Source organism: Salvelinus sp. IW2-2015, linkage group LG9 (genome assembly GCF_002910315.2).
Source record: "Salvelinus sp. IW2-2015 linkage group LG9, ASM291031v2, whole genome shotgun sequence".
NCBI lineage: Eukaryota > Metazoa > Chordata > Actinopteri > Salmoniformes > Salmonidae > Salvelinus > Salvelinus sp. IW2-2015.
This window is the reverse complement of record NC_036849.1, coordinates 18663107-18688721: the sequence shown is the minus strand read 5'-3', so window position 1 is coordinate 18688721 and position 25615 is coordinate 18663107. Positions and strand designations below refer to the sequence as shown.

The following is a 25615-nucleotide window of genomic DNA, read 5'->3' as shown; positions in this document are numbered from 1 at the left end:
TCTCCAGGAACACATCTTCAAGTTGATGAAAAGTGACAGCTATGCACGCTTCCTGAGATCTAACATCTATCAGGACCTCCTGCTAGCCAGAAAGAAGCTGGTGAGCTGTAACTAACACCTACTCAGTCACAACTCCACCATCTTAAACCTGTGATAATATGCATTTACTAAATATGGTTGAAAGCACTCCATACTTTTATTTGGAAGATGCAACTTTATTCTCAAATCCACACTTTCTACAGATACTATATCACCATTTACATCTGAACTGAGACGGCTTACCTTTGCTCGAGTACTCATGTCGTTCAGTTTATTATATTATTTGACTCCTTCGGATTTATACATTCACAGCTCTCTAAAATTGAAAATAAAGCAAGTCCTGTTATACTGTGTACTAGGATGATCAGCACCACAGCAGATCAAAGCATCATCTTCTCTTGGTGAGCAGCAGTAGTGCATCCCTGTGTTATGTAGTCCCCTTAAAAGACACCCCCCCCCCCCTGCTGGCCTGGCCCCTAGCTCTTCTACCACAGCCACTGCTTCTGGCTTCATGGCCTAAAATGTAACCTGTGTTTTTCCTTGACACTTTTCTAATCTTCCCTCATCCCCTCCCCGTGCCTCTCACTGTTTCCCACCCCCACACCATGCTTCCCCTATTCACAGACAGAGGGTGAGCAGGGCCGCCGTACCTCCCTGGAAAAGTTCACCCGCAGTGTGGTAAGTCACCAGGAACTGGGGCTGTATCACAGGCACGCAACCTAATGAAGATCTTTTTCACGTTCAATATAATTGTGCAGGCTAGTAGTGCAGAGGTCTTTTGATGGTATTTATTAACATTTTAAGGACAGGTAAGTGCTCAACATTTATGCAGGGGTAACTAGTCTTAGTACTTTCTTGGCACAGCACTGTACACAAACTGCATTATTTTTCGAAATAATCAGCCAGTAAAGTTTGTTTCCATTTTCCAGGGCAAGTCGTTGACGGGCAAGCGGCTGACAGGGCTGATGCAGTCATCCTGACACTGCCTGGCTGGAAGGCACAGACAGACACCCCTAGGGGTCATGACCATGCAGGAGGAGCGCTGCTGGGGTGGGGAGCTTTGCTCTGGTGGTCACAGACGATACCATGCACGCGCTGGAATTAGACTACTCACAGAACCACAGATCATGCCAGCTGGGGGGGGGGGGGGGGGCTTGACCCACTCACCACATGGCATGAACACAGTACAAGCACATACAGTAGGGCTACATACAAGCTCAATGAGGCATAGTGGGACATATACAGATATACATAGAGTTGAAGTCGAAGTTTACATACACCTTAGCCAATTACATTTAAACTCAGTTTTTCACAATCCTGACATTTAATCTGAGTAAAAATTCCCTGTTTTAGGTCAGTTAGGATCACCACTTTATTTTAAGAATGTGAAATGTCAGAATAATAGTACAGAAATTATTTATTTCAGCTTTTATTTCTTTCATCACATTCCCAGTGGGTCAGAAGTTTACATACACTCAATTAGTATTTGTAGCATTGCCTTGAAATTGTTTAACTTGGGTCAAACGTTTCAGGTAGCCTTCCACAAGCTTCCCACAATAAGTGGTAAATTTTGGCCCATTCCTCCTGACAGAGCTGGTGTAACTGAGTCAGGTTTGTAGGCTTCTTTGCTCGCACACGCCTTTTCAGTTCTGCCCACACATTTTCTATAGGCTTGAGGTCAGGGCTTTGTGATGGCCACTTTTGCCACAACTTTGGAAGTATGCTTGGGGTCATTGTCCATTTGGAAGACCCATTTGCGACCAAGCTTTAACTTCCTGACTGATGTCTTGAGATGTTTCTTCAATATATCTGCATAATTTTCCTGCCTCATGATGATTTTGTGAAGTGCACCAGTCCCTCCTGCAGCAAAGCACCCCCACAACATGATGCTGCCACCCCGGTACTTCACAGTTGGGATGGTGTTATTTGGCTTGCAAGCCTCCCCTTTTCCTCCAAACATAACAATGGTTATTATGGCCAAACAGTTCTATTTTTGTTTCATCAGACCGGAGGACATTTCTCCAAAAAGTATGATCTTTGTCCCCATGTGCAGTTGCAAACCTCAGTCTGGCTTTTTTATGGCGGTTTTGAAGCAGTGGCTTCTTCCTTGCCGATCGGCCTTTCAGGTTATGTCGATATAGGACTCGTTTTACTGTGGATATAGATACTTCTGTATATGTTTCCTCCAGCATCTTCACAAGGTCCTTTGCTGTTGTTCTAGGATTGATTTGCATTTTTCGCACCAAAGTACGTTCATCTCTAGGAGACAGAATGCGTCTCCTACCTGAGCAGTATGACGGCTGCGTGGTCCTATGGTGTTTATACTTGCAAACTATTGTTTGTACAGATGAACGTGGTACCTTCAGGCATTTGGAAATTGCTCCCAAAGATGAACCAGACCTGTGAAGGTCTATAATTTTTTTTCTGAGGTCTTGGCTGATTTCTTTTGATTTTCCCATGATGTCAAGCAAAGAGGCACTGCGTTTGAAGGTAGGTCTTGAAACACATCCACAGGTACACCTCCAATTGACTCAAATGATGTCAATTAGCCTATCAGAAGCTTATAAAGCCATGACATCATTTTCTGGAATTTTCCAAGCTGTTTAAAGGCACAGTCAACTTAGTGTATGTAAACTTCTGACCTAATGGAATTGTGATACAGTGAATCATAAGCGAAATAACAATTGTTGGTAATATTACTTGTGTCATGCACAAAGTAGATGTCCTATCCGACTTGACAATACTACAGTTTTGTTAACAAGACATTACTGGAGTTGTTGAAAAACGAGTTTTAATGACTCCAACCTAAGTGTATGTAAACATCCAACTGCATATACATATACAGTACAGTCTGCCCACACTAGGCAGTCAGCAATAAGGACAGCAGGAGAACAATTTTCTGTTCTGTATTTAACAAATCTCTTTTTTTATATCTTTATCTTTGTCTAAATCTGTATCATATTTTTTTCTTATACAGTACACCATATAATCCTATTTACTGATGGAAACTTAAAACCTATTATTTTTGCAGTGATTGGGAATATATTTTTGTTTGCCCATAAATCTAAGGTATTGTAATTGTTATTATAGAAGCGACTTTGAGGGAAATTCTCCATGTTTTATTACATTCCAGGAGTAGGCATAAGGGCTTGATAGAGAGTCTACAATTAATCATTGCATGTTTCATCAAATTGTGTTTGTTTAGAATTCATGCTATGGTTGGATTTTTATTTATTGAAAGCATGAAGTCCAATTGAGGTTATAGGCCTATTTTTCAAAGGAGACCTGGCCAACACAGACAATCATACACTGAAGAGAACACCTACCATTTGATTAAATCAATATAGACAGCTTTAAAGCTTGAAAACCCTTTCCCTTATGGAAAATCTCAATAATGTTGTCTCTGAATCAGTGATTTCAGCCTTATTTAATATTTTACACAGCACCAAGTTTCAGGTTTTAATGTCACATGCACAAGTACAGTGAAATGCCTTTCTTGCAAACTCAAAACCCAACAATGTAATGATCAATAACAATGTGATACATGGTGTTTCCGTATTATCCTGCACCTATTCAAGCAGATACATGCCAAATAAATGCCACATTTGACCAGTCACAGAGCTATTTAAGTGACATTCACATGCCTTACAGGCCCCATATAAAATAGCCCTGCATCACTACCACTTTGGAATGTCACCAATGTCATCTAATGGAGACTAAACACCATGCACAGTCCTCTATGGGCCATGGTGGCCAAGCATGCCCGAACAGGAGGACTGTGGCAGGAATATTTATTTGGATGTCGAAATATGTCATCACCCCGCAATCAGAAGGATCCTATATCGCTTAACAGCCCAAGAGAAGCATGTTTCATTTAGTGCTAGCCTTTTTCTTGCATTCATGTCAATGTAAACCATGACTTACATGCTCAGTCATTACAGAGATATGTGTATGTATTATTCCTCATGTTATGTTGTTGCAAGCCATTGTTTTATTTGCCAAACAGTGTGTATACTTGTTAGGGAAAATGCTCTGTGAAATGAAGTTTAGGGAGTCTGAGCTGGGGAGAAAAGGTTACGTGCACAGCCAACCAGCAAGCTGCTTGATTCTTCTTCTTCTTCGCCTTCTTCTTCTATCTTCAAACACAACCAAAAGGGAAATTACCTCGATCTCCATCACTGAACAGAACAACGAACATCCCTGCTGAAAGGACATAAACTAACAGGATGCACCTGACTGATATCACATCCACCACTGGAACTGGAAGATACATGATTCATCTGAAGGCCTCTGCTGCATCGCTCTTCTACTCTCCCAAAGTCCTGAGATAGAGGAGGGTATCATTCACAGCACAACAGCTCCCTCTTGTGGTAAGGGGGGCATATGATCAACTGCCAGAGTCAATATTACTAAAGTCAAATACTGAGAGAATTACAGTATTTCAAATTAAATTAGAGTTGCTGCCATGCACTGTACAGGTTGATATTTATATGATTATCATAAACTAAAACCTCTTGACTCTAAGATAGAAATGCTTAATTTATTGAGATGCTTAATTTATTGAGGGATAGTTCACCCAAATTACAAAATGACATATTGGCTTCCTTACCCTGTAAGCAGTCTATAGACAATGTATGACAGAAATCCATGCTTTGGTTTAGTTTCCCTGGCAGTTTCCAAATGCTAACGTTTTAGGCTTTGTAGCACAAATCCCACAGGTTGACATTTATTGTCACGAATCTTGCCCTGGAAGCAGAATGGAAGAATTTCTGCTTGCTAGGCCAGCATTTGAAAACAGTGCCACCACTGCCAGGCAAACTAAATCAAAGCATGGATTGCTGTCATACCTTGTCCATTGACTGCTTACAGGGTAAGGAAACCAAAGTATAATTTTGTAATTTGGGTGAAATATTCCTTTAAAGAATATTGTCTGCACAAACACAATAGCACTGTGTGTATATAAATTGGCTATATAGATTTCCATTATCTAAAAGCACATGTTATGGTATGGGCACATTACTATGCATGTAACATATCCAGGGCATTTGTGCTTCTAGTTTCTCAATCAGCAAAATTACTATTAGCACTCTAAAAGACCCATGCACCTGATATCTTGTGGGGACTAAAAAATAAAACCTTGGGACCTCCATCTACATTGTGTCCGCCTCTCATTTACAGTAGCACATGTGGCACCCAGTTAGTAGCATTTTGGTAACCAGTTAGTAACATATTGGTACCCAGTTAGTAGCATATGTGGTACCCAGTTAGTAACCAGTTAGTAGCATATGTGGTACCCAGTTAGTAACCAGTTAGTAGCATATGTGGTACCCAGTTAGTAGCATATGTGGTACCCAGTTAGTAAACATATGTGGTACCCAGTTAGTAACCATATGTGGTACCCAGTAGTAGCAGTATGTGGTGACCCAGTTAGTTACCCAGTTAGTAGCATATGTGGTACCCAGTTAGTACCGTTTAGTAGATATGTGGTACCCAGTTAGTAAACATGATGGTAGGTTACCCAGTTAGTACCCAGTTAAGTAGCATATGTGGTACCCAGTAGTAGCATATGGTACCCAGTTAGTACCCGTAGTAAGCATATGTCGTACCCAGTTTATAGCATATGTGATTACCAGTTAGTAGCATATGTGGTACCCAGTTAGTAGCATATGTGGTACCCAGTTAGTAACATATGTGGTACCCAGTTAGTAGCATATGTGGTACCCAGTTAGTAAAGATGTGGTACCCAGTTAGTAGCAATGTGGTGGACCCAGTTAGTAGCATATGTGGTAACCCAGTTAGTAGCATATGTGGTACCCAGTTAGTAACATATGTGGTACCCAGTTAGTAGCATATGGTGGTACCCAGTTAGTAACATATGTGGTACCCAGTTAGTACCCAGTTAGTAGCATATGTGGTACCCAGTTAGTAGCATATGTGTACCCAGTTAGTACCCAGTTAGTAGCATATGTGGTACCCAGTTAGTAGCATATGTGGTACCCAGTTAGTAACATATGTGGTACCCAGTTAGTACCCAGTTAGTAGCATATGTGGTACCAGTTAGTACCCAGTTAGTAGCATATGTGGTACCCAGTTAGTAACATATGTGGTACCCATAGTTGTAGAATATTATGGTGTTAGTACCAGTAGTTAGCATATGTGGTACCCAGTTAGTAACATATGTGTGTACCCAGTTAGTAACATATGTGGTACCCAGTTAGTACCCAGTTAGTAGCATATGTGTGGTACCCAGTTAGTAACATATGTGGTACCCAGTTAGTAGCATATGTGGTACCCAGTTAGTAACCAGTTAGTAGCATATGTGGTACCCAGTTAGTAACCAGTTAGTAGCATATGTTGGTACCCAGTTAGTAGCATATGTGGGTACCAGTTAGTAACCAGTTAGTAGCGACAATGTGGTACCCAGTAGTAACATATGTGTGTACCCAGTTAGTAGCATATGTGGTACCCAGTTAGTAACATAGTGGTACCCAGTTAGTAGCATATGTGGTACCCAGTTAGTAACATATGTGGTACCCAGTTAGTACCCAGTTAGTAGCATATGTGGTACCCAGTTGAGTACCCAGTTAGTAGCATATGTGGTACCCAGTTAGTAAACATATGTGGTACCCAGTGTTAGTACCCAGTTAGTAGCATATGTGGTACCCAGTTAGTAACATAGTGGTACCCAGTTTAGTAGCATATGTGGTACCCAGTTAGTCCAGTTAGAGCATTATGTGGTACCCAGTTAGTAGCATATGTGTACAGTTAGTAACCAGTTAGTAGCATATGTGGTACCCAGTTAGTACCAGTTAGTAGCATATGGGTATCAGTTAGTAGCATATGTGGTACCCAGTTAGTACATAGTGCAGTGTGGTACCCAGTTAGGTAACATATGTGGTACCCAGTTAGTTAGCATATGTGGTACCCATAGTAACATTGTGTACCCAGTTAGTAGCATATGTGGTACCCAGTTATAACATATGTGGTACCCAGTTAGTAGCATATGTGGTACCCAGTTAGTAGCATATTGTGGTACCAGTAGTAGCTATGGTACCCAGTTAGTACCCAGTTAGTAGCATATTGGTACCCAGTTAGTAACATGATGTGGTACCCAGTTAGTAGCATAGTGTGGTACCCAGTTAGTAAACATAGTGAGTACCCAGTTAGTAGCCATATGTGTACCCAGTAGTACTGCATATGTGGTACCCAGTTAGTAACATATGTGGGTACCAGTTAGTAACATATGTGGTACCCAGTTAGTACCAGTTAGTAGCATATGTGGTACCCAGGTTAGTAGCATATTGTGGTACCCAGTTAGTAAACATATTGGTACCCAGTTAGTACCAGTTAGTAGCATATGTGGTACCCAGTTAGTAGCATATGTTGGTACCCAAGTTAGTAGCATATGTGGTACCCAGTTAGTACCATTGTAACATGTTTGGTACCCAGTTAGTAGCATATGTGTACCCAGTTAGTGACCATATATAGCATATGTGTACCAGTTAGTAGCATTGTGGGTACCAGTTAGTAACATTTTTGTACCCAGGTTATACCCAGTTATAGCATATTGGTACCCAGTTAGTAGCATATGTGGTACCCAGTTAGTTAGCATATGTGGTACCAGGTTATACCCAGTTAGTAGCATATGTGGTACCCGTTAGTAACATATGTTGGTACCCAGTTAGTACCCAGTTAGTAGCATATGTGGTACCCAGTTAGTGAACATATGTGGTACCCAGTTAGTTACCCAGTTAGAAGCATATGTTGGTTTACCCAGTTAGTAGCATATGTGGTACCCAGTTTAGTAGCATATGTGGTACCCAGTTAGTACCCAGTTAGTAGCATATGTGGTACCCAGTTAGTTAGCATATGTGGTACCCAGTTAGTACCCAGTTATTAGCATATGTGGTACCCAGTTAGTAGCATATGGGTAACCAGTTAGTAACCAGTTAGTAGCATATGTGGGTACCCAGTTAGTAGCATATGGCGTACCCAGTTAGTACCCAGTTTTAGTAGCATATTGGTACCCAGTTAGTAACCAGTTAGTAGCATATGTGGTACCCAGTTAGTAGCATATTGGTAACCAGTTAGTAACCAAGTTGTAGCATATTGGTAACCAGTACGTAAACATATTGGTAACCATTTAGTAGCATATTGGTACCCAGTTAGTAATATACTGGTAACCAGTTTGTAGCATATTGGTAACCAGTTAGTAACCAGTTCGTAGCATATTGGTAACCAGTTCGTAACATATTGGTAACCAGTTCGTAACATATTGGTAACCAGTTAGTAGAATATTGGTAACCAGTTAGTAGCATATTGGTAACCAGTTACTCTTATAACTGGGTAGTAATGTAAATACTACAATAGCAACAATGGGGTTAAATAGGACCACAGCAAAACATCCCCAAACATCCGGAGTGGGCGGAGTCTCATTCTTTATTTTCTTTCATTACAATAAAAATAGTTTAACAAACAAAGACGTCATTCTCTCGATTTTAGTTATTTACAATTGAAGATAAAATGACCGGTCAAGTCCATTTCATCTGTTCTTGGCTCCATTCCAACCCCTGCACTCCCCGCTAACTCAGGAAGGCTTGCTGAGAGCTCTTGGGTTATTGCCGTCTTTGACGAGGTATACAGGCTATGCAAGATTATATGATTGGTGGTGATGACACTTGTTTCTATACAGACATCACTGACTTTAATGAGTGTTGTTTGGAAGTGCACCATGCTAGACCCGTTTGTTAGAGGAAGTCACCAGTGAAAGAAAACGTTAACCATAAACCACACACTCTCCGCTGACTCCAGGGGGGTTAATACAGATGTAAGACTTTAATTTGATCACTCTTTTGCTGCTGAGAACTTGCAGATTAATTAATTGAAAACCTGCACTAACACAGTTATATTAACAATATGACACTTTTCATGTAGCCTCATTTTGACTAGCCAATAGCCTGACCACCGATCAGGCAAAATTATGGACTAAACATTAAAGTCCTGTTGCTGTAGAATTATTTTGCTGCGACAATACAGGTCAAATTAAGATCCTACATCAGTACCAGGTTGTCATTCCAAAATGACTGATGACCATGTAATTGATAGGGAGGTTGTTGCTGATTACCAAAATAATTATCCATAAAAAAGACCTAGAAACTGTGGATGAAGGTGTCCCTGAGGGAATTCAGTGTTAAGAATGTGTATTGTAAGTGAGTGTCTAATGTGCCAACATTTAAGACATTCCTTTCTACTTAAATGCTATCTTGCATTTTCAGGTTCTTTTAGCTAATGGAACAACTAACAACTTGCTCATATGACCACATGGAAGGACACATGACTTTGTGTGACAGATATACAATACATCAACACGTTTTTGGCTCAATATTCCAAGCACCCTTTACACTTCATAAAGTATCTATGCCTAATATAGCACTCAAATCAAAATGTCACATAACATTGTTTTACAGCTCTTCTGCAATTGTACATAACTCTCCTCGCATTATGTACACATGGTATGTATAGGTAACTGGCAAAATAAAGTAAACACCAACATAAAGTGTCTTAATAGGGCGTTGGGCACCACGAACAGCCAGAACAGCTTCAATGCACCTTGGCATAGATTCTACAAGTGTCTGGAACTATATTGGAGGGATGCAACACCATTCTTCCATGAGAAATTCTATCATTTGGTGTTTTATTGATGGTGGTGGAAAACGCTGTCACAGGTGCCACTCCAGAACCTCCAATAAGTGTTCAATTGCTTATCCCCATCTATTAAAAAGTGCAAGCATGCACACACACCCAAGCACTATTAACCCCCTAGCTATGCTCTTTTGAGACCCCTCTTTCAAAATCACATCTTCTAGCCATGGTAGCAAAAAACTAATGGGCAACTGGGCATTTTTATACATCACCCTATGCATGATGGGACGTTTTAATTGCTTAATTAACTCAGGAACCAGACCTGTGTGGAAGCACCTGCTTTCAATATACTTTGTATCCCTCATTTACTGAAGTGTTTCCTTTATTTTGGCAGTTACCTAAAAGTGATTCTGGACAAAAGTGTTTGAGGAATCAGAGGAAGGAGAGAAATTGGAGTAATGTGCCCAAGAACTCAGTTGGGCACAGTTCAGAATGTTTTGTTATTGCAATGGTTTGTTAAAGCTGGGCTAAATAGACATGTGTTAGTGTGATGACTAAACTATGCGCCATCCATTTTATTTTATTGCCCTTTCTGATTCCTTGTCAACACCCTCATCAGGTATTTCTATCCTTTTGACCAATGGAATACATCATGAGGCAGGCAGGGGAGAGTGGCCTGATACTGACTGCATCATTATGCAGACACAAGAACAATCAACAGCAGTACAAATCATATGCCTGAGTAGTAGTACTGTAGTAGTAATAGTAGGTATTGTAGAAAGACATATCAACAAAGCCAGAACAAACAGAAGACATCAGAATAATCAGCAGATACACTTAAATGACACTAAGAACCCAATCTGTCAATATTCTGTTCAAAACAAAGGAATATAGCACAATTCTGAAACACGAGGATGGATGGGATTAAAGCAAACTCTACATTAGTTTGACATTAAAGAGAGCAAGAGAAGAGAGAGGAGAAAAGAGCATGTCTAAGTAGTCTAGAGGTTTTGTTGTATTAGTGACGGAGTTCAGCACCGTCGCTATGGCAGGGGTCAGAAGTTAGAGGTCAGAGTGGTTCAATCAGGTCACTGGGTCACTATGGCTGTCAGAGCTGGTTCCCAACTGGGTCACAGGCTGGCACAGTGATGAAGTTAATGACGTCTCAGTGTCACATTGGATCCCATGGGCATGGTGGACACAGCCGTAGAGTAGCAACACACATGGTCCAAACACACTCTGTGGGCACAGAACCCACAGCCCTGACCTTTCCTTATACAGGAAAGGTACCGTACAGCACAGTGCATTGCAGTGCAGGAGAGACTCACTGTATGTGGAGCCACTCGTTTTCTACGTTCCTTCTGGGATAATCAATACATATTCTCAGGGTGGAAATTCAAAAAGAGAAAATGTCTGAGTCAGAGAGTATGGGGTCGCTGGCAGGCTGGCTGGATGGCTGTATGGTGTCTGACTGTCAGCCAGATAGATTTTTTGAGTCCAGTGGAGGGGTGTGTAGAGGCCCAGTGTTGAGCGTCCTGAACCTCACCCCTCACTGGCTTCACAGCCCTCTGGATCTTCATTCCACGGTACGCCTACAACAGAGAGAAATAGGTCAGACTCACCCCTCTCCAAGATAACTGGCATAAAACCAGCAGCAGTTGTTTTTTTAATCTTTCTTTGTTGATGGTGATCGAGATTAACATGAGCATTTTTACATTCAATGTTCTTGGAAGTGCAAAGCCCTCTAGCATGATCTGATGGAATAAGGATATACCTTGCATTTAAATGAGAAAGTGCTGTACTACTATAATGTGTGAATAGGACCTAGGTGCTTACCTTTCAGCTAGCCATGCCCTGCTTCTGTTATGTCTTCATAGCTCTCTGCTTCATCCACACACGTCAATCCTTCACTTCACTCCTTCATTGCCACATTATTATAATCCAGAGAATGAAGCAGTGGAGGTGTCATCTAAAAGCTCCTCTTTCCAAACTGCCTGGTGATTCCAGTGACATCAACAAGCCGAGGGATGGGTTGGTGTTGACATTCATTCCGCATCCAAACTCAAGTTTATCATTTAAGTTATTTAATTTCAGATAAATTATTGAATTTCATTTTCTCTGGCAAATCATCCCAAAAAGAGCAATACAATGATATCCACGTTCCAGTGTTTGTTTATAACATAATTGCCTTTTCTGTTCCAGGGGGAAAAAAATCCAAGAAGTGATTCTTCCTTCAGTTTCACATGAAGAGCAAGTCACTTGTCAAGAAACACCGTTTCTTGTTGCTTTCAAAGTTAATATAAAAAACATGTTCATAAATTATTAAACAAGGTTCAGTAGATAATAAAATAACACTTCTTGCATTTCGCTCCTGAAATAATCACTTGTGCTTTCCACAACAACAAAAAAACATTTAAAATGAAGCAGCAGACTTTTGCTAGAGGTTATCCATATTAAAAATAGTATTTAAACCTAGTAAGTTCTTCTCTATCTGTATCGGTTGGATGTCCCCTTGCCGTTTGACGAGGGCTCTTCAAGCTCATCATCCTCAAAGCCGTGAAACGTGGATGTGTCGCTCTCTGAGGTGGTGCCAAATAGTTCCTCTGCCCTGGCAAACGGCCTGCTGTCCTCCTTCTCTTCTGGGCGTCCAGCTGGCAACAAGATGACAGGATGAGGACGGCATAACAGCTACAGTACAGCAATCAGTACAGCTTAGTCATAATCATGGTGTGGATGCTGTGTAGCAGAGCAGGGTACTCACTGGAGCACCGGCAGACTGAGCAGGGTACCCTCTCCCCAGATTTACCCCTGTTGGAGCCTGGTGTACACCGGCACAAGTTACAGTAGTTATTGGTACTGGCAGACCCACCTGGGCCCTTCTGACCTGCAGAAGAAGGCTGGATCAAACACTGAGCCCTGAACCAAGCATTCAGACATTTTAACAATTTATGGAGAAAAAAAAACTTTTCAAAAGACCTCATTAGACAGGGCTGACCTGAAAATGATTAGTGTACATCGTTAGTTAAAATGGAGCTAGTGAATTTGCACTGAAGACAGAAATCACATGTTCAGAGCCCAGTGGAGGTAGTCAGCCATGAGGTGCAGGTGGAACTTTAAACTCAGGGTTCCTAAACCTGGTGCAGTGTTACACTTACAGAGGTACCGCTATCCCTACTTTAGCGAATTGACTGCAACAAAGCTTGAAGAAACATGCAAACCATGTACTAGGAAAAGCAATGATGTTTAAAATCACCCCCACATATGCTCTCTGTACATTTCTGTTGCTGATAGTGACACCAGAAGAGAGACATTTTAGAGGCCTTGAATACGAGTGTCTTACGTTTGTGTCTGTCAGAGCGTTGTGTGGAGGGTGACCGGGAGGACTCGGACCCCTTCTCCTCTGCCAGGTGGGAATGGGTGTAGTGGTAACTCAGCCCTGTACGGTTTTTGTAGCGCTTCCCACAGACTGAGAGCACAAAACAGAGACAAAACATTCACTTCTTTCCTGAGAATGTGTCTGAGACAAATTGCATTTACAGTTGAAGTCAGAAGTTTACATACACCTTAGCCAAAAACATCTAAACTCAGATTTCACAATTCCTGAATAATAGCAGAGAGAATGATTTTTTTCAGCTTTTATTTCTTTCATCACATTCCCAGTGGGTCAGAAGTTTACATACACTCAATTAGTATTTGGTAGCATTGCCTTTAAATTGTTTAACTTGGGTCAAACGTTTCGGGTAGCCTTCCACAAGCTTCCCACAATAAGTTGGGTGAATTTTGGCCCATTCCTCCTGACAGAGCTGGTGTAACTGAGTCAGGTTTTGTAGGCCTCTTTGCTCGCACACGCCTTTTTCAGTTCTACCCACACATTTTCCATAGGATTGAGGTCAGGCTTTGTGATGGCCACTCCAATACCTTGACTTTGTTGTCCTTAAGCCATTTTGCCACAACTTTGGAAGTATGCTTGGGTCATTGTCCATTTGGAAGACCCATTTCGACCAAGCTTTAACTTATCCACATAATTTTCCTGCCTCATGATGCCATCTATTTTGTGAAGTGCACCAGTCCCTCCTGCTACAAAGCACCCCCACAACATGATGCTGCCACCCCCGTGCTTCACGGTTGGGATGGTGTTCTTCGGCCTGCAAGCCTCCCCCTTTTTCTCCAAACATATGGTCATTATGGTTATTATGGCCTAACAGTTCTATTTCTGTTTCATCAGACCATAGGACATTTCTCCAAAAGTACAATCTTTGTCCCCATGTGCAGTTGCAAACCGCAGTCTGGCTTTTTGTTGGCGGTTTTGGAGCAGTGGCTTTTTCTCTTCTGAGCGGCCTTTCAGGTTATGTCGATATAGGACTGTGGATATAGATACTTTTGTACCTGTGTTCCTCCAGCATCTTCACAAGGTCCATTGCTGTTGTTCTGGGATTATTTGCACTTTTTGTACCAAAGTACGTTCATTTCTAGGAGACAGAACGCGGTCTCCTTCCTGAGCGGTATTGACGCTGCGTGTCCCATGGTGTTTATACTTGCATACTATTGTTGTACAGATGAACGTGTACCTTCAGGCGTTTGGAAATTGCTCCCAAGGGAACCAGACTTGTGGAGTCTGCCATTTTTTTCTGAGTCTTGGCTGATTTCTTTTGATTTTCCAATGATGTCAAGCAAAGAGGCACTGAGTCTGAAGGTAGGCCTTGAAATACATCCACAGGTACACCCCAATTGACTCAAATGATGTCAATTAGCCTATCAGAAGTTTCTAAAGCCATTGACATCATTTTCTGTAATTTTCCAAGCACAGTCAACTTAGTGTATGTAAACTTCTCACCCACTGGAATTGTGACACAGTGAATTGTAAGTGAAATAATCTGTCTGTAAACAATTGTTGGAAAAATTACTTGTGTCATGCACAAAGTAGATGTCCTAACCGGACTTGACAAAACTATAGTTTGTTAACAAGAAATTTGTGGAGTGGTTGAAAAACGAGTTTTAATGACTCCAACCTAAGTGTATGTAAACTTCCAACTTCAACTGTATGTGTCACCCATCTTCAGTTCTAGACACATTGGAGATTTTGTGAAAATTCTAAAAGACCCTTAAGTCAAGATGTTTTTGTCAATGCACTGAAAACATTAGGATCCATTTCAACAGCAGGTCAAATACCCACCAACAGTTTCAGGTCGTTTTCAACCTTTAAGCATTCATGTCATTATTGTTGCAACATGGCTTTACTGCATCTTCAAGTGTGCCCAATAAGGTTGCCAAATAAGGTCATATCTGTAGACTAAGAAAACATGCCATGAGAATTTCATCAAGTTGAGTTCTGTAAATAGACTGATAGGATCCAAATGTTGGAGTTTAGCTTATCTGTTGGAGAAAGGAATGAAAATACAGGGAAATGGTTCACTACTCAGTAATACGGAACACTCTCAGGAGAAAGCATAACCCTGATGTGGGAACATAAGGACAGTGAGGGAGAAATGTGTGGCAAGAGTCACACATACAACATGGACTCATTGTTAAGAGAACGGTTACACCAATAAGATCACTAGGAATACTAATCAACTATGGTCTTTAACTACATCAAACAACTTCAAAATGTCCTAAGATACAAGTAAAAAGGCAACAAGTCTAGACACTGGAGGCTGCAGTTTTTGACGTATGCTTTTGTTTGCATCTGTCTGAAACAGAGAAAACACAAAGCAAAGCAGAAAAAGAAAGGAAAGAAAATGGTATGTGTCACTCAGTAAGAGTCACCACAACTAAAGAAAATCCAATACCCCTGCCTAGGTTTTCCACATGCAAATTGTGTGCCTACTGGACTACTTGAGACGGTACATTGACAACACTGGTCTCCTCTCTGTGCTTCTCATTCATGTGGAAACACATGCCTCTGAGTTCTCCAAGGGGGATTTGAATGACTATTATGTACATCATGTTGATATGTTAGGGTTTAATTTAGTTTGAGTTAACGCCTGTCGGCCAACTTGTTGACATGCTGTCCATAGGGAACCACAGCACTTAATCCCCAAATGCTATTTGTTGAGTTTATTCTGCTGATCTGTGTATATGTATTTGTATATACACTGAGTGTACAAAACATTAAGGACACCAGCTCTTTCCATGACAGACTGACCAGGTGAATCCAGGTGAAAGCTATGATCCCTTATTGATGTCACCTGTTAAATCACTTCAGTCAGTGTAGATTAAGGGGAGGAGACAGGTTAAATAAGGATTTTTAAGCCTTGAGACAAATGAGACATGGATTTTATTCGTGTGCCATTCAGAGGGTGAATGGGCAAGACAAAAATATTTAAGTGCCTTTGAACGGGGTATGGTAGTAGGTGCCAGGCGCACTGGTTTGTGTCAAGAACTGCAATGCAGCTGGGTTTTCACGCTCAACAGTTTCCCGTGTATATCAAGAATGGTCCACCCCCCAAAGGACATCCAGCCAACGTTGACAACTCTGGGAAGCATTGGAGTCAACATGCGCCAGCAATCCTGTGTTTGTTGAATAATGTTTTGAATACCTCTACTCACCACCCTCACACAGGTGTGGGCAATTGTAATTATCCCCTAGGCACTTGCATAAAAACGATGGCACATCTCTTGATGCTCTGATGAAGGCATAACTGTCGAAAAGCGTTGAAATTAGATGTTTGAGGTGTTTTTTGTTTTGTTTTGTAAACATTTTGGAGTGCTGCCATTTCCCAATGTTATTGAACTTGGGATTTCAATTGACAGCACCTAATCCCTTTGTAGAACGACTTCCAGAACAGACCAGAGAAATCAATATAACTTTTGAATAACTAGCTTATTGAGGCATGGTAGTACATAATCTCTCTTTAGGAGAATGTTCTTAACAAAAACAAACCACTTGAAGTGGAGATCAAATGTCTCATGACTGGATGATATAATAATTGATCCGATATGTGAGGAAGGTCGATCATTTCTTGACTTTTCTACTTACTGTCACAGCCGTATGGCTTGTCCTGGTCATCCATCTCTGTCCTCCTGCGGCCTGAACCCCGACCCTGTGGGGACAAAACCACCATCACCATGGTGACCAATCACACGACAGCGCTAGTCCTGCAGAGGCCCCAGTGATTCAGTGATCCAAAGGAAGTTGCAAATGAAACAGAAACCTACAGTACAAGCCCATATCATACTAAACTAAATGTCCAACTGAAAAAGACCACCGTAGAAAGGTAAATATAGCACACTCAATAGAGTGCATCAATGTAGCAAAAATCTTTCCTGCCAGCCAACAACTATGTGGTAGAATATATTTCTAATGCATTAGATGAAACGGTGATTCATTAAAATAGCATTTTGTTGGAAAGATACACAGAGTAGAAAGTGAAGGTGTTTTGTATAAGAATTTACATTTTTACAAATAAATACGATAAAAAATGTAATTCACTGGCAAAGAAAGCAGCCAACAAAAGATAAGCTAATTTCTACAGGTGCATTCAACTGGCTGGCAGGAAAATATCTTAGGTGAGATGGTAGTTAGTAGCTATAGGTCGTCTGTTTCCTTTGTCATCAATGTCATAGTAACAGTCTGTATGGAGGAAATGTTTCTCAGGACAGGTCGTTTCTGAAGCTTATGCCTGGGTTGTGTTGAAAAACATACTAATCTACAATGAGTATACAAAACATTAAGAACACCTGCTCTTTCCATCACAGACTGACCAGGTGAATCCAGGTGTAAGCTATGATCCCTTATTGATGTCACTTGTTAAATCCACTTCAAAATCAGTGTAGATGAAGGGGAGGAGACAGGCTAAGGAAGGATTTAAGCCTTGAGACAATTGAGACATGGATTGTGTATGTGTGTCATTCAGAGGGTGAATGGGCAAGACAAAATATTTAAATGCGTATGAACAGGGTATGGTAGTAGGTGCCAGGCGCACCGGTATGTGTCAAGAACTGCAACGCTGCTGAGTTTTTCATGCTCAACAGTTTCCCATGTGTATCAAGAACGGTCCACCACCCAAAGGACATCCAGCCAACTTGACAAAACTTTGGCAAGCATTGGAGTCAACATGGGGCAGCATCCCTGTGGAACACTTGACACCTTGTAGTCCATGCCCCAAAAAATTTAGACTGTTCTGAGTGCCAAAGGGGAGGGGGTTGCAACTCAATATTAGGAAGGTGTTCCTAATGTTTAGGAATAAGAGCATATATATATATATATATATATATATATATATATATAAGAGCACTTAAACTACGGTACCAATATTAATAAATATTATAATGAATTGATTCAGATCAGTCTCTAGCACTGAGTGTTATTCAGACAACAGGAAGTGCTCGCAGCACAGATAATGATGCAAATATAGTACCACAGAGTTTCTAAACCCAGAGGCCCAACATCACGAGACTTCCGAGAACACTTGCGAAGCAGACTTGGCAGACCAGACCGGGGTTTGAGAAGACAATGAGTGAAAATTCATCCTTAATTAATATTTTTCTCTACTTCTAAAAGGCACACAACCTAGTTTCAAGCCAATGTCTTAAGTAGCTGAACATGTTATTACTCAAAAACATTATATCGAAAGAGTGCCTTTGATTTGATGGCATGCACACGCGCATTTGTGGCAAAACCACCGTTAGATGGTTATATGCATGATCTTAGCTAGCTAATGTAGCAAATGTGATTTCTACTGAATGAGTTATGAACTAGGGCAGTCATGTACATTAGCAGCAGTTTACTACAGTACAGTATGTCTCTGTGGATCACTTACTCTGCCTTTTCCTCTGTGTCTTTTTTTGGGGGGGTCCACTTCATAGTCCTCATCGTCATGGTATGCACCTTCAGCTGCGTCCGCCTCCAACACCCTCTGTGGTGGGAAAAAAGGGAATAGACGGATCAATCTCTTGTCTGGAGGCCAAAGACACTGCCTGTCTCAGTCTGAGGAACAACAAAATTAGGTAATAAAACATGTTCAAAAAAGATGGTTGTAATAAACTATAAGGCCATAATCCTCTGATACTAGCTATTTGCATATTTAAAGCGCATTATGACAGTGTGCCCTTTTATACCTTTCCAGGCAGTTCTGGTATTAGGCTCAGACTGGTTATAGTCATGGCAGAGGTTAGGTAAGCTGATCCTAGATCAGAGTACTCCCTTTCCCTTTAAGCCATTGGGATAAAACTTCATTAGGACCCACCTGGATTTCTAGGAGACTCTCCTCATCCTTAGAGTTGTTCCTCTGGTCTAGGCCCTCCCCTCTGAGAAGAGCCTCCAGTGTGGTGTCCTGTGTGGGAAGCGTATCCTTGCCTGTGAGTCCTCCATCTGGATACAGAGCAACAAACACACACAAATAAATCAAACAAACCTGGGAGCCACCCCTCACATCAGTTAAAGTAGACATGTATACCAGTAACTCTAAAGACACTGACAGGCATCACCCCATCTAGTCAGTCTTTCCCAGGAAGATACAAATGGCTTGCTTTAACAAAGCATCACTATAAATGCCAAATCCCTTCATTAGGGAGGTATGATACTTTCTGTATAACTTATGTTTCTATTCAGCAAATGAAGGATACATTAATCCAATGTGTAATGCCTTGTTACAAAGCTAGTCTAATCTGGGATGGCTATTTAAAGCACGCTACCAGGGACGACCTCCCATAAAAATAAATAATGCAAAGCCATAACTAAACAAACCTTAACCCTGGGTCGCTGATTCTCCTAGTCAAACTAGGAAATGTCCATAAACGTAGGTACATTTGTGATTTGGGTGAACTGTCCCTTTAATGTGAAATGTTCCAGAGCTTTTCTGTTGAGATAGAGGTCAAAACAAAGAGTGTGGATGAGATAAAACACTAACATTGGTTGGTAGTCAGTCTATCATGGACATCATATTCAAGACTTTCTCTTCACTGATGGGTATTTCATTCAGTCTTATGATTTTAGAAAAGAGGACAGGCTTCAAAGCCTCAAGCTATCATACCGTCACAGACACTCATCTCCCCAAGTAAAATCACCTAGCAGTCTCAATCCCTGAGCTGAATGCTAACATGCAGCAGTTGATAAGAGGTGAGGATCTGAGTAGGTAGAGGTGGAGATAATGTTGCACGGTATATCGAAACTTTGGAAATACTTTGATACTGGAACATGAAAAATGGTTCGGTACTATAATTTCTGTCAAATGTGTCTCGCATCATATACGGATTAAGAGGATCGAGTGTCTAGTAATTTGTCTGATTCTTCTCAAGGAGGCAGTAGCTAGCCAGGATACTTGCGCTTGTGTATGCAGTCGACACAGCTTGAGCAACTTTGAGAAGCAAGCGAGAGGAGACAGCATGGCTTCTTCTTGCAAAAACATCCTACCTCCACGCTCACAACTTGTTGACAAACAACTTGTTGACAAAACTGTCTGCAGAAGTGAACTATAGGATTATTTTGATTACAGAGCAGATGAGGGCCATCCCACCAAAACAACTAAGCAAAACATAGGCAGAAGGGGCTGACCAACTGGCGAGTGTCTTCACTGACATTTTCAACCTCTCCCTGTCTGAGTCTGTAATACCAGCATGTTTCAAGCAGACCACCATAGTCCCTGAGCCCAAGAACACTAAGGTAACCTGCCTAAATGACTACCGACGCCTAGCACTCACATCTGTAGCCATGAAATGCTTTAAAGGGCAGGTTATGGCTCAGATCAACACCATTATCCCAGAAACCCTAGACACACTCCAGTTTGCATACCACACCAACAGATCCACAGATGATGCAATCTCTATTGCACAGCACACTGTGCCTTTCACACCAGGACAAAGGAACACCTATGTGAGAATGCTAGTCATTGACTACAGCTCAGCGTTCAACACCATAGTGCCCCCAAAGCACATCACTAAGCTAAGAACCCTGGGACTAAACACCTCCCTCTGCAATTGGATCGTGGACTTCCTGACGGGCCGCCCCCAGGTGGTAAGGGTAGGTAAGAACACATCCGCCACGCTGATCCTCAACGCGGGGGCCCCTCAGGGGTGCTTGCTCAGTCCCCTCCTGTTCTCCCTGTTCATTCATGACTGCATGGCCAGGCACGACTCCAACACCATCATTAAGTTTGCTGATGACACAACAGTGGTAGGCCTGATCACCGACAAGATGAGACAGCCTATAGGGAGGAGGTCAGAGACCTGACCGTGTGGTGCCAGGACAACAACCTCTCCCTCAACGTGATCAAGACAAAAGGAGATGATTGTGGACTACAGGAAAAGGAGGACCGAGCACACCCCCATTCTCATCGACGGGGCAGTAGTGGAGCAGGTTGAGAGCTTCAAGTTCCTTGGCGTCCACATCACCAACAAACTAACATGGTCCAAGCACACCAAGGCAGTTGTGAAGAGGGCACGACAAAACCTTTTCCCCTTCAGGAGACTGAAAAGATTTGGTATGGGTTCTCAGATCCTCAAAAGGTTTTACAGCTGCACCATCGAGAGCATCCTTATTATTCAGTTGTACATCTACATGTCTACCTCAGTAACCTCATTGTTGCTATCCCTGCATTTCAGTTGCATGCCTCCTTGCACTTTCAATTTGCCTTCATTGCACATTTAGACTTGCCATTTGCCTTCATTGCATATTTATACATCCCACTTAATAACATACATTATACTTAATTGTTTTACTTGTACATTTTTTGTACTCTTATATTTGCACTTCTGGTCTGATGCTAACTGCATTTCATTGTACTGTACTTGTACTTGTTCAATGACAATAAAGTTGAATCTAATCTAATCCTGACGGGTTGCATCACTGCCTGGTATGGCAACTGCTCGGCCTCCGACCGCAAGGCACTACAGAGGGTAGTGCATATGGCCCAGTACATCACCGGGGCCAAGCTTCCTGCCATCCTGGACCTCTATACCAGGCGGTGTCAGAGGAAGGCCCTAAAAATTGTCAAAGACTCCAGCCACGCTAGTCATAGACTGTTCTCTCTGGTACCGAAAGCGAGCAGTACCGGAGCGCCAAGTCTAGGTCCAAGAGGCTCTTAAATAGCTTCTACCCCCAAGGCATAAGACTCCTGAACAGCTAATCACCCAGACTATTTGCATTGCTTCCCCCCACTCTGGAACGCTGACGCTACTCTCTGTTATTATCTATGCATAGTCACTTTAATAACTCTACCTACATGTACATATTACCTCAATTACCTCGACACCGGTGCCCCCAAACATTGACTCTGTACCGGTACCCCCTGTATATAGCCCTGCTATTGTTATTTACTGCTGCTCTTTAATCATTTATTATTCTTATCTCTTACTTTTTAAAGGTATTTTCTTAAAACTGCATTGTTGGTTAAGGGATTGTAAGTAAACATTTCACTGTAAGGTCTACTACACCTGTTGTATTCGGCGCATGTGACAAATACAATTTGATTTGAACCCAGACACGTCACAAGGGCTATCAAGCTGAAGCATTGGTTTAGAATGTTGAGGTCCAGTTGCGGGTGTAGTAGGAGAGGGTGGAACTAGGTTAAACTGGGCCGACATTCCACACATTTTCTCATTCATGAAACATCTGATCTTAATAAATGCTTCTGTTCCCAAAACTAGAATCTGTTAGGAGCACAGTGCACTAAACTTTAGAGACTTGATGCTTTGCAAAAGTTTGAAAACATTTTGTTGTGTAAAAGGAGTGCAAGGTTGATTTGAGTTTGTCTACAAGTGCACTTCACAGAGGCGGTGTTTCCTAATGGAAATATGCAAATACATTCTACAACGCGCCAATAGGATCTCACTAGCTCGTGCTTGGCTTTGCCCACCTCCTTGCTTATTCTGCCCACTATGCTTCATTTGCTTCAACTGTAAACGATACAGATTAAACATCTTGGGTTAGTTATAAATATCTTTGAGCAAAAGGAGTTACAAAACAGTGCAAGGGAGGTTTAGTTCTAAAATGACATAAAAAATATTTTAACCATGACATTTGCATTGTAACATTGTCGTTATTCTACTAGCAACTAAATTTGAATTATTTTTGAGTGACAATGACATAAACATCTATTCAGCATCTCATTCATGTGAGCATTATAATATGATTACAACCCAAAAGTAATGTGAAATGCACTCATAACGTGACAGTAAAATATTTTAGACTACTTTACATATGTCTGGGCTTGCTAGCAGTAGCCAGCCAGCAGCCCTGGGCAGATAATTGCACCCTGGGAAGTGAATACTCTTTGGGAATCGTATGCTGTGTAAAATCCATTTATTTCTATGGTGTGTAGACGATTGCAATATAAAAGCTTCAGAAATTAGCTTCAAAGTGTTTATGTAGTTTTGGAACTAAACATTTAATAAATTACAATATTTAGCTGTAATGAATAATGTCTATGGAAAGTCATTTGACCCAATATTATGGCCACAGACTAGCAAATTAACCCTGATATGTATCAAATTACATTTAAAACAGTTTAGACTGTCATTGTACAATTATTTTGTTTGCTCTAAGTAGTGCTGAGCGATAAATCGAAACATCAGATATTTTTCCTTTATTAAACAACTAACATTTAAAAAAATCTGAGCTCAATCCGCACATCGCAGAGTTATTAAAACTCGTTTTTCAACCACTCCACAAATTTCTTGTTAACAAACTATAGTTTTGGCAAGTCGGTTAAGACATCTACTTTGTGCATGACACAATAGATTTTTTTTGTAAACAATTGTTTACAGACAGATTATTTCACTGTATCACAATTCCAGTGGGTCAGAAGATTACATACACTAAGTTTAAAGAGCTTGGAAAATTCTAGAAAATTATGTAATGGCTTTATAAGCTTCTGATAGGCTAATTGACATCATTTGAGTCAATTGGAGGTGTACCTATGGATGTATTTCAAGGCCTACCTTCAAACTCAGTGCCTCTTTGCTTGACATCATGGGGGAAAATCAAAAGAAATCAGCCAAGACCTCAGAATTGTTTTTGTAGACTCCACAAGAGCAATTTCCAAACGCCTGAAGGTACCACGTTCATCTGTACAAACAATAGTATGCAAGTATAAACACCATGGGACCACGCAGCCGTCATACCGCTTAGGAAGGAGAAGCATTCTGTCTCCTAGAGATGAACGTACTTTGGTGCGAAAAATGCAAATCAATCCCAGAACAACAGCAAAGGACCTTGTGAAGTGCTGAGGAAAACAGGTACAAAAGTATCTATATCCACAGTAAAACGAGTCCTATATCGACATAACCTGAAAGGCCGCTCAGCAAGGAAGAATCCACTGCTCCAAAACCGCCATAAAAAAGCCAGACTGAGGTTTGCAACAGCACATGGGGACAAAGATCGTACTTTTGGAAAAATGTCCTCCGTCTGATGAAACAAAAATACAACTGTTTGGCCATAATGACCATCGTTATGTTTGGAGGAAAAAGGGGGAGGCTTGCAAGCCGAAGAACACCATCTCAACAGTGAGGCACAGGGTGGCAGCATCATGTTGTGTGGGTGATTTGCTGCAGGAGGGACTGGTACACTTCACAAAATAGATGGCATCATGAGGCAGGAATATTATGTGGATATATTGAAGAAACATCTCAAGACATCAGTCCGGAAGTTAAAGCTTGGTCGCAAGTGGGTCTTCCAAATGGACAATGACCCCAAGCATATTTCCAAAGTTGTGGCAAAATGGCTTAAGGACAACAAAGTCAAGGTATTTTAGTGGCCATCACAAAGCCCTGACCTCAATCCTATAGAAAATGTGGTGGGCAGAACTTTGAAAAAGCGTGTGTGAGCAAGGAGGCCTACAAACCAGACTCAGTTACACCAGCTCTGTCAGGAGGAATGGGCCAAAATTCACCCAAGTTATTGTGGGAAGCTTGTGGAAGGCTACCCAAAACATTTGACCCAAGTTAAACAATTTAAAGGCAATGCTACCAAATACTAATTGAGTGTATGTAAACTTCTGACCCACTGGGAATGTGATGAAAGAAATAAAAGCTGAAATAAATCATTCTCTCTGCTATTATTCTGACATTTCACATTCTTAAAATAAAGTGGTGATCCTAACTGACCTATTAAATGATTAAATGTATTAAATGTCAGGAATTGTGAAATATAAATGTATTAAATGTATTTGACTAAGGTGTATGTAAACTTCCGACTTCAACTGTATGTCCCCATTACCAGTAAAACATACACATCAAAACCTATTTCTTTCACTTACTTGCTGTGCTGTTTCGTAGTTCATTTGTTCAGTTGTTTCATTCTCAACCAGGATTTTTATGGAACGCCGTTTGGGACTTTGCGTGTCAAAAAAAAGAACACTATTTGACATAAGCTTGTCATAAGCTTGTTGACCAATCAGGACCTGAATATGACTGCACGTCACATAATTTAATTTAAAAAATTTATTTGAGTTATTACACATTGATTACACTATCACTCGTATTTCATATGTCACAACGATTCATCGATACGTATGCTATGATGCTGGTAAAGTTGTCTCGCGCACCTACAGTGCTGGTCATAAAAAAAAAGCTAGCTAGCTCAAGAATGCAAACAATGTTCTTCCCCAAAAACATAGCAAAAAGACATAATCTGTTTCAGTAGCTATAGTTAGCAAGCTAACTATATAGCTAGGTGTCATCCTCTAAAATAAGCCTAATTCATAAGACAGTTCTTATTTGATTAATGCTGGTTGTACCCATCTATGTGAAGGTAGCCACAATAAGGATTAGCCACAATAGTGGACTTTGCGGTTAGCCTTCAAAATAAAAGTATGGCATAATTTTACTATTTGTATTCATTTGCATCACTGTCAATAACATATTTTTATTTTGAAGGCAAACCGCAAATTACACTATTATGCCTAATCCTTATTGTGGCTAGCTTCACAACACATAACCCGGTCCGGTCGAGCATCACTAGCCAGATGAAGCTAGCTGGCTGCTTATAATGTTAGCTTTG

General features: G+C 41.1%; 2 protein-coding genes across 2 annotated transcripts in view; one reads left to right on the top strand and one right to left on the bottom strand.

The window, feature by feature from the left end:
* The window catches only part of LOC111968754 (regulator of G-protein signaling 6-like), a 31828-nt gene extending 30799 nt beyond the window's left edge, over positions 1-1029 (top strand). Inside the window, exons 13-15 of the mRNA XM_070445196.1 lie at positions 8-100; positions 664-717; positions 969-1029. Of these exons, the coding sequence (XP_070301297.1) occupies positions 8-100; positions 664-717; positions 969-1019 (198 nt within the window). The 3' untranslated portion in view covers positions 1020-1029. The remainder of the gene's footprint in view (positions 1-7; positions 101-663; positions 718-968) is intronic.
* A 7431-nt stretch (positions 1030-8460) lies between these two features.
* The window catches only part of LOC111968753 (zinc finger protein DPF3), a 44262-nt gene continuing 27107 nt past the window's right edge, over positions 8461-25615 (bottom strand). The window contains exons 4-10 of the mRNA XM_023994604.3: positions 18867-18991; positions 18441-18536; positions 16658-16721; positions 13022-13147; positions 12443-12565; positions 11518-12332; positions 8461-11273 (exon numbers count right to left, since the gene is read on the bottom strand). Of these exons, the coding sequence (XP_023850372.2) occupies positions 12169-12332; positions 12443-12565; positions 13022-13147; positions 16658-16721; positions 18441-18536; positions 18867-18991 (698 nt within the window). The 3' untranslated portion in view covers positions 8461-11273; positions 11518-12168. The remainder of the gene's footprint in view (positions 11274-11517; positions 12333-12442; positions 12566-13021; positions 13148-16657; positions 16722-18440; positions 18537-18866; positions 18992-25615) is intronic.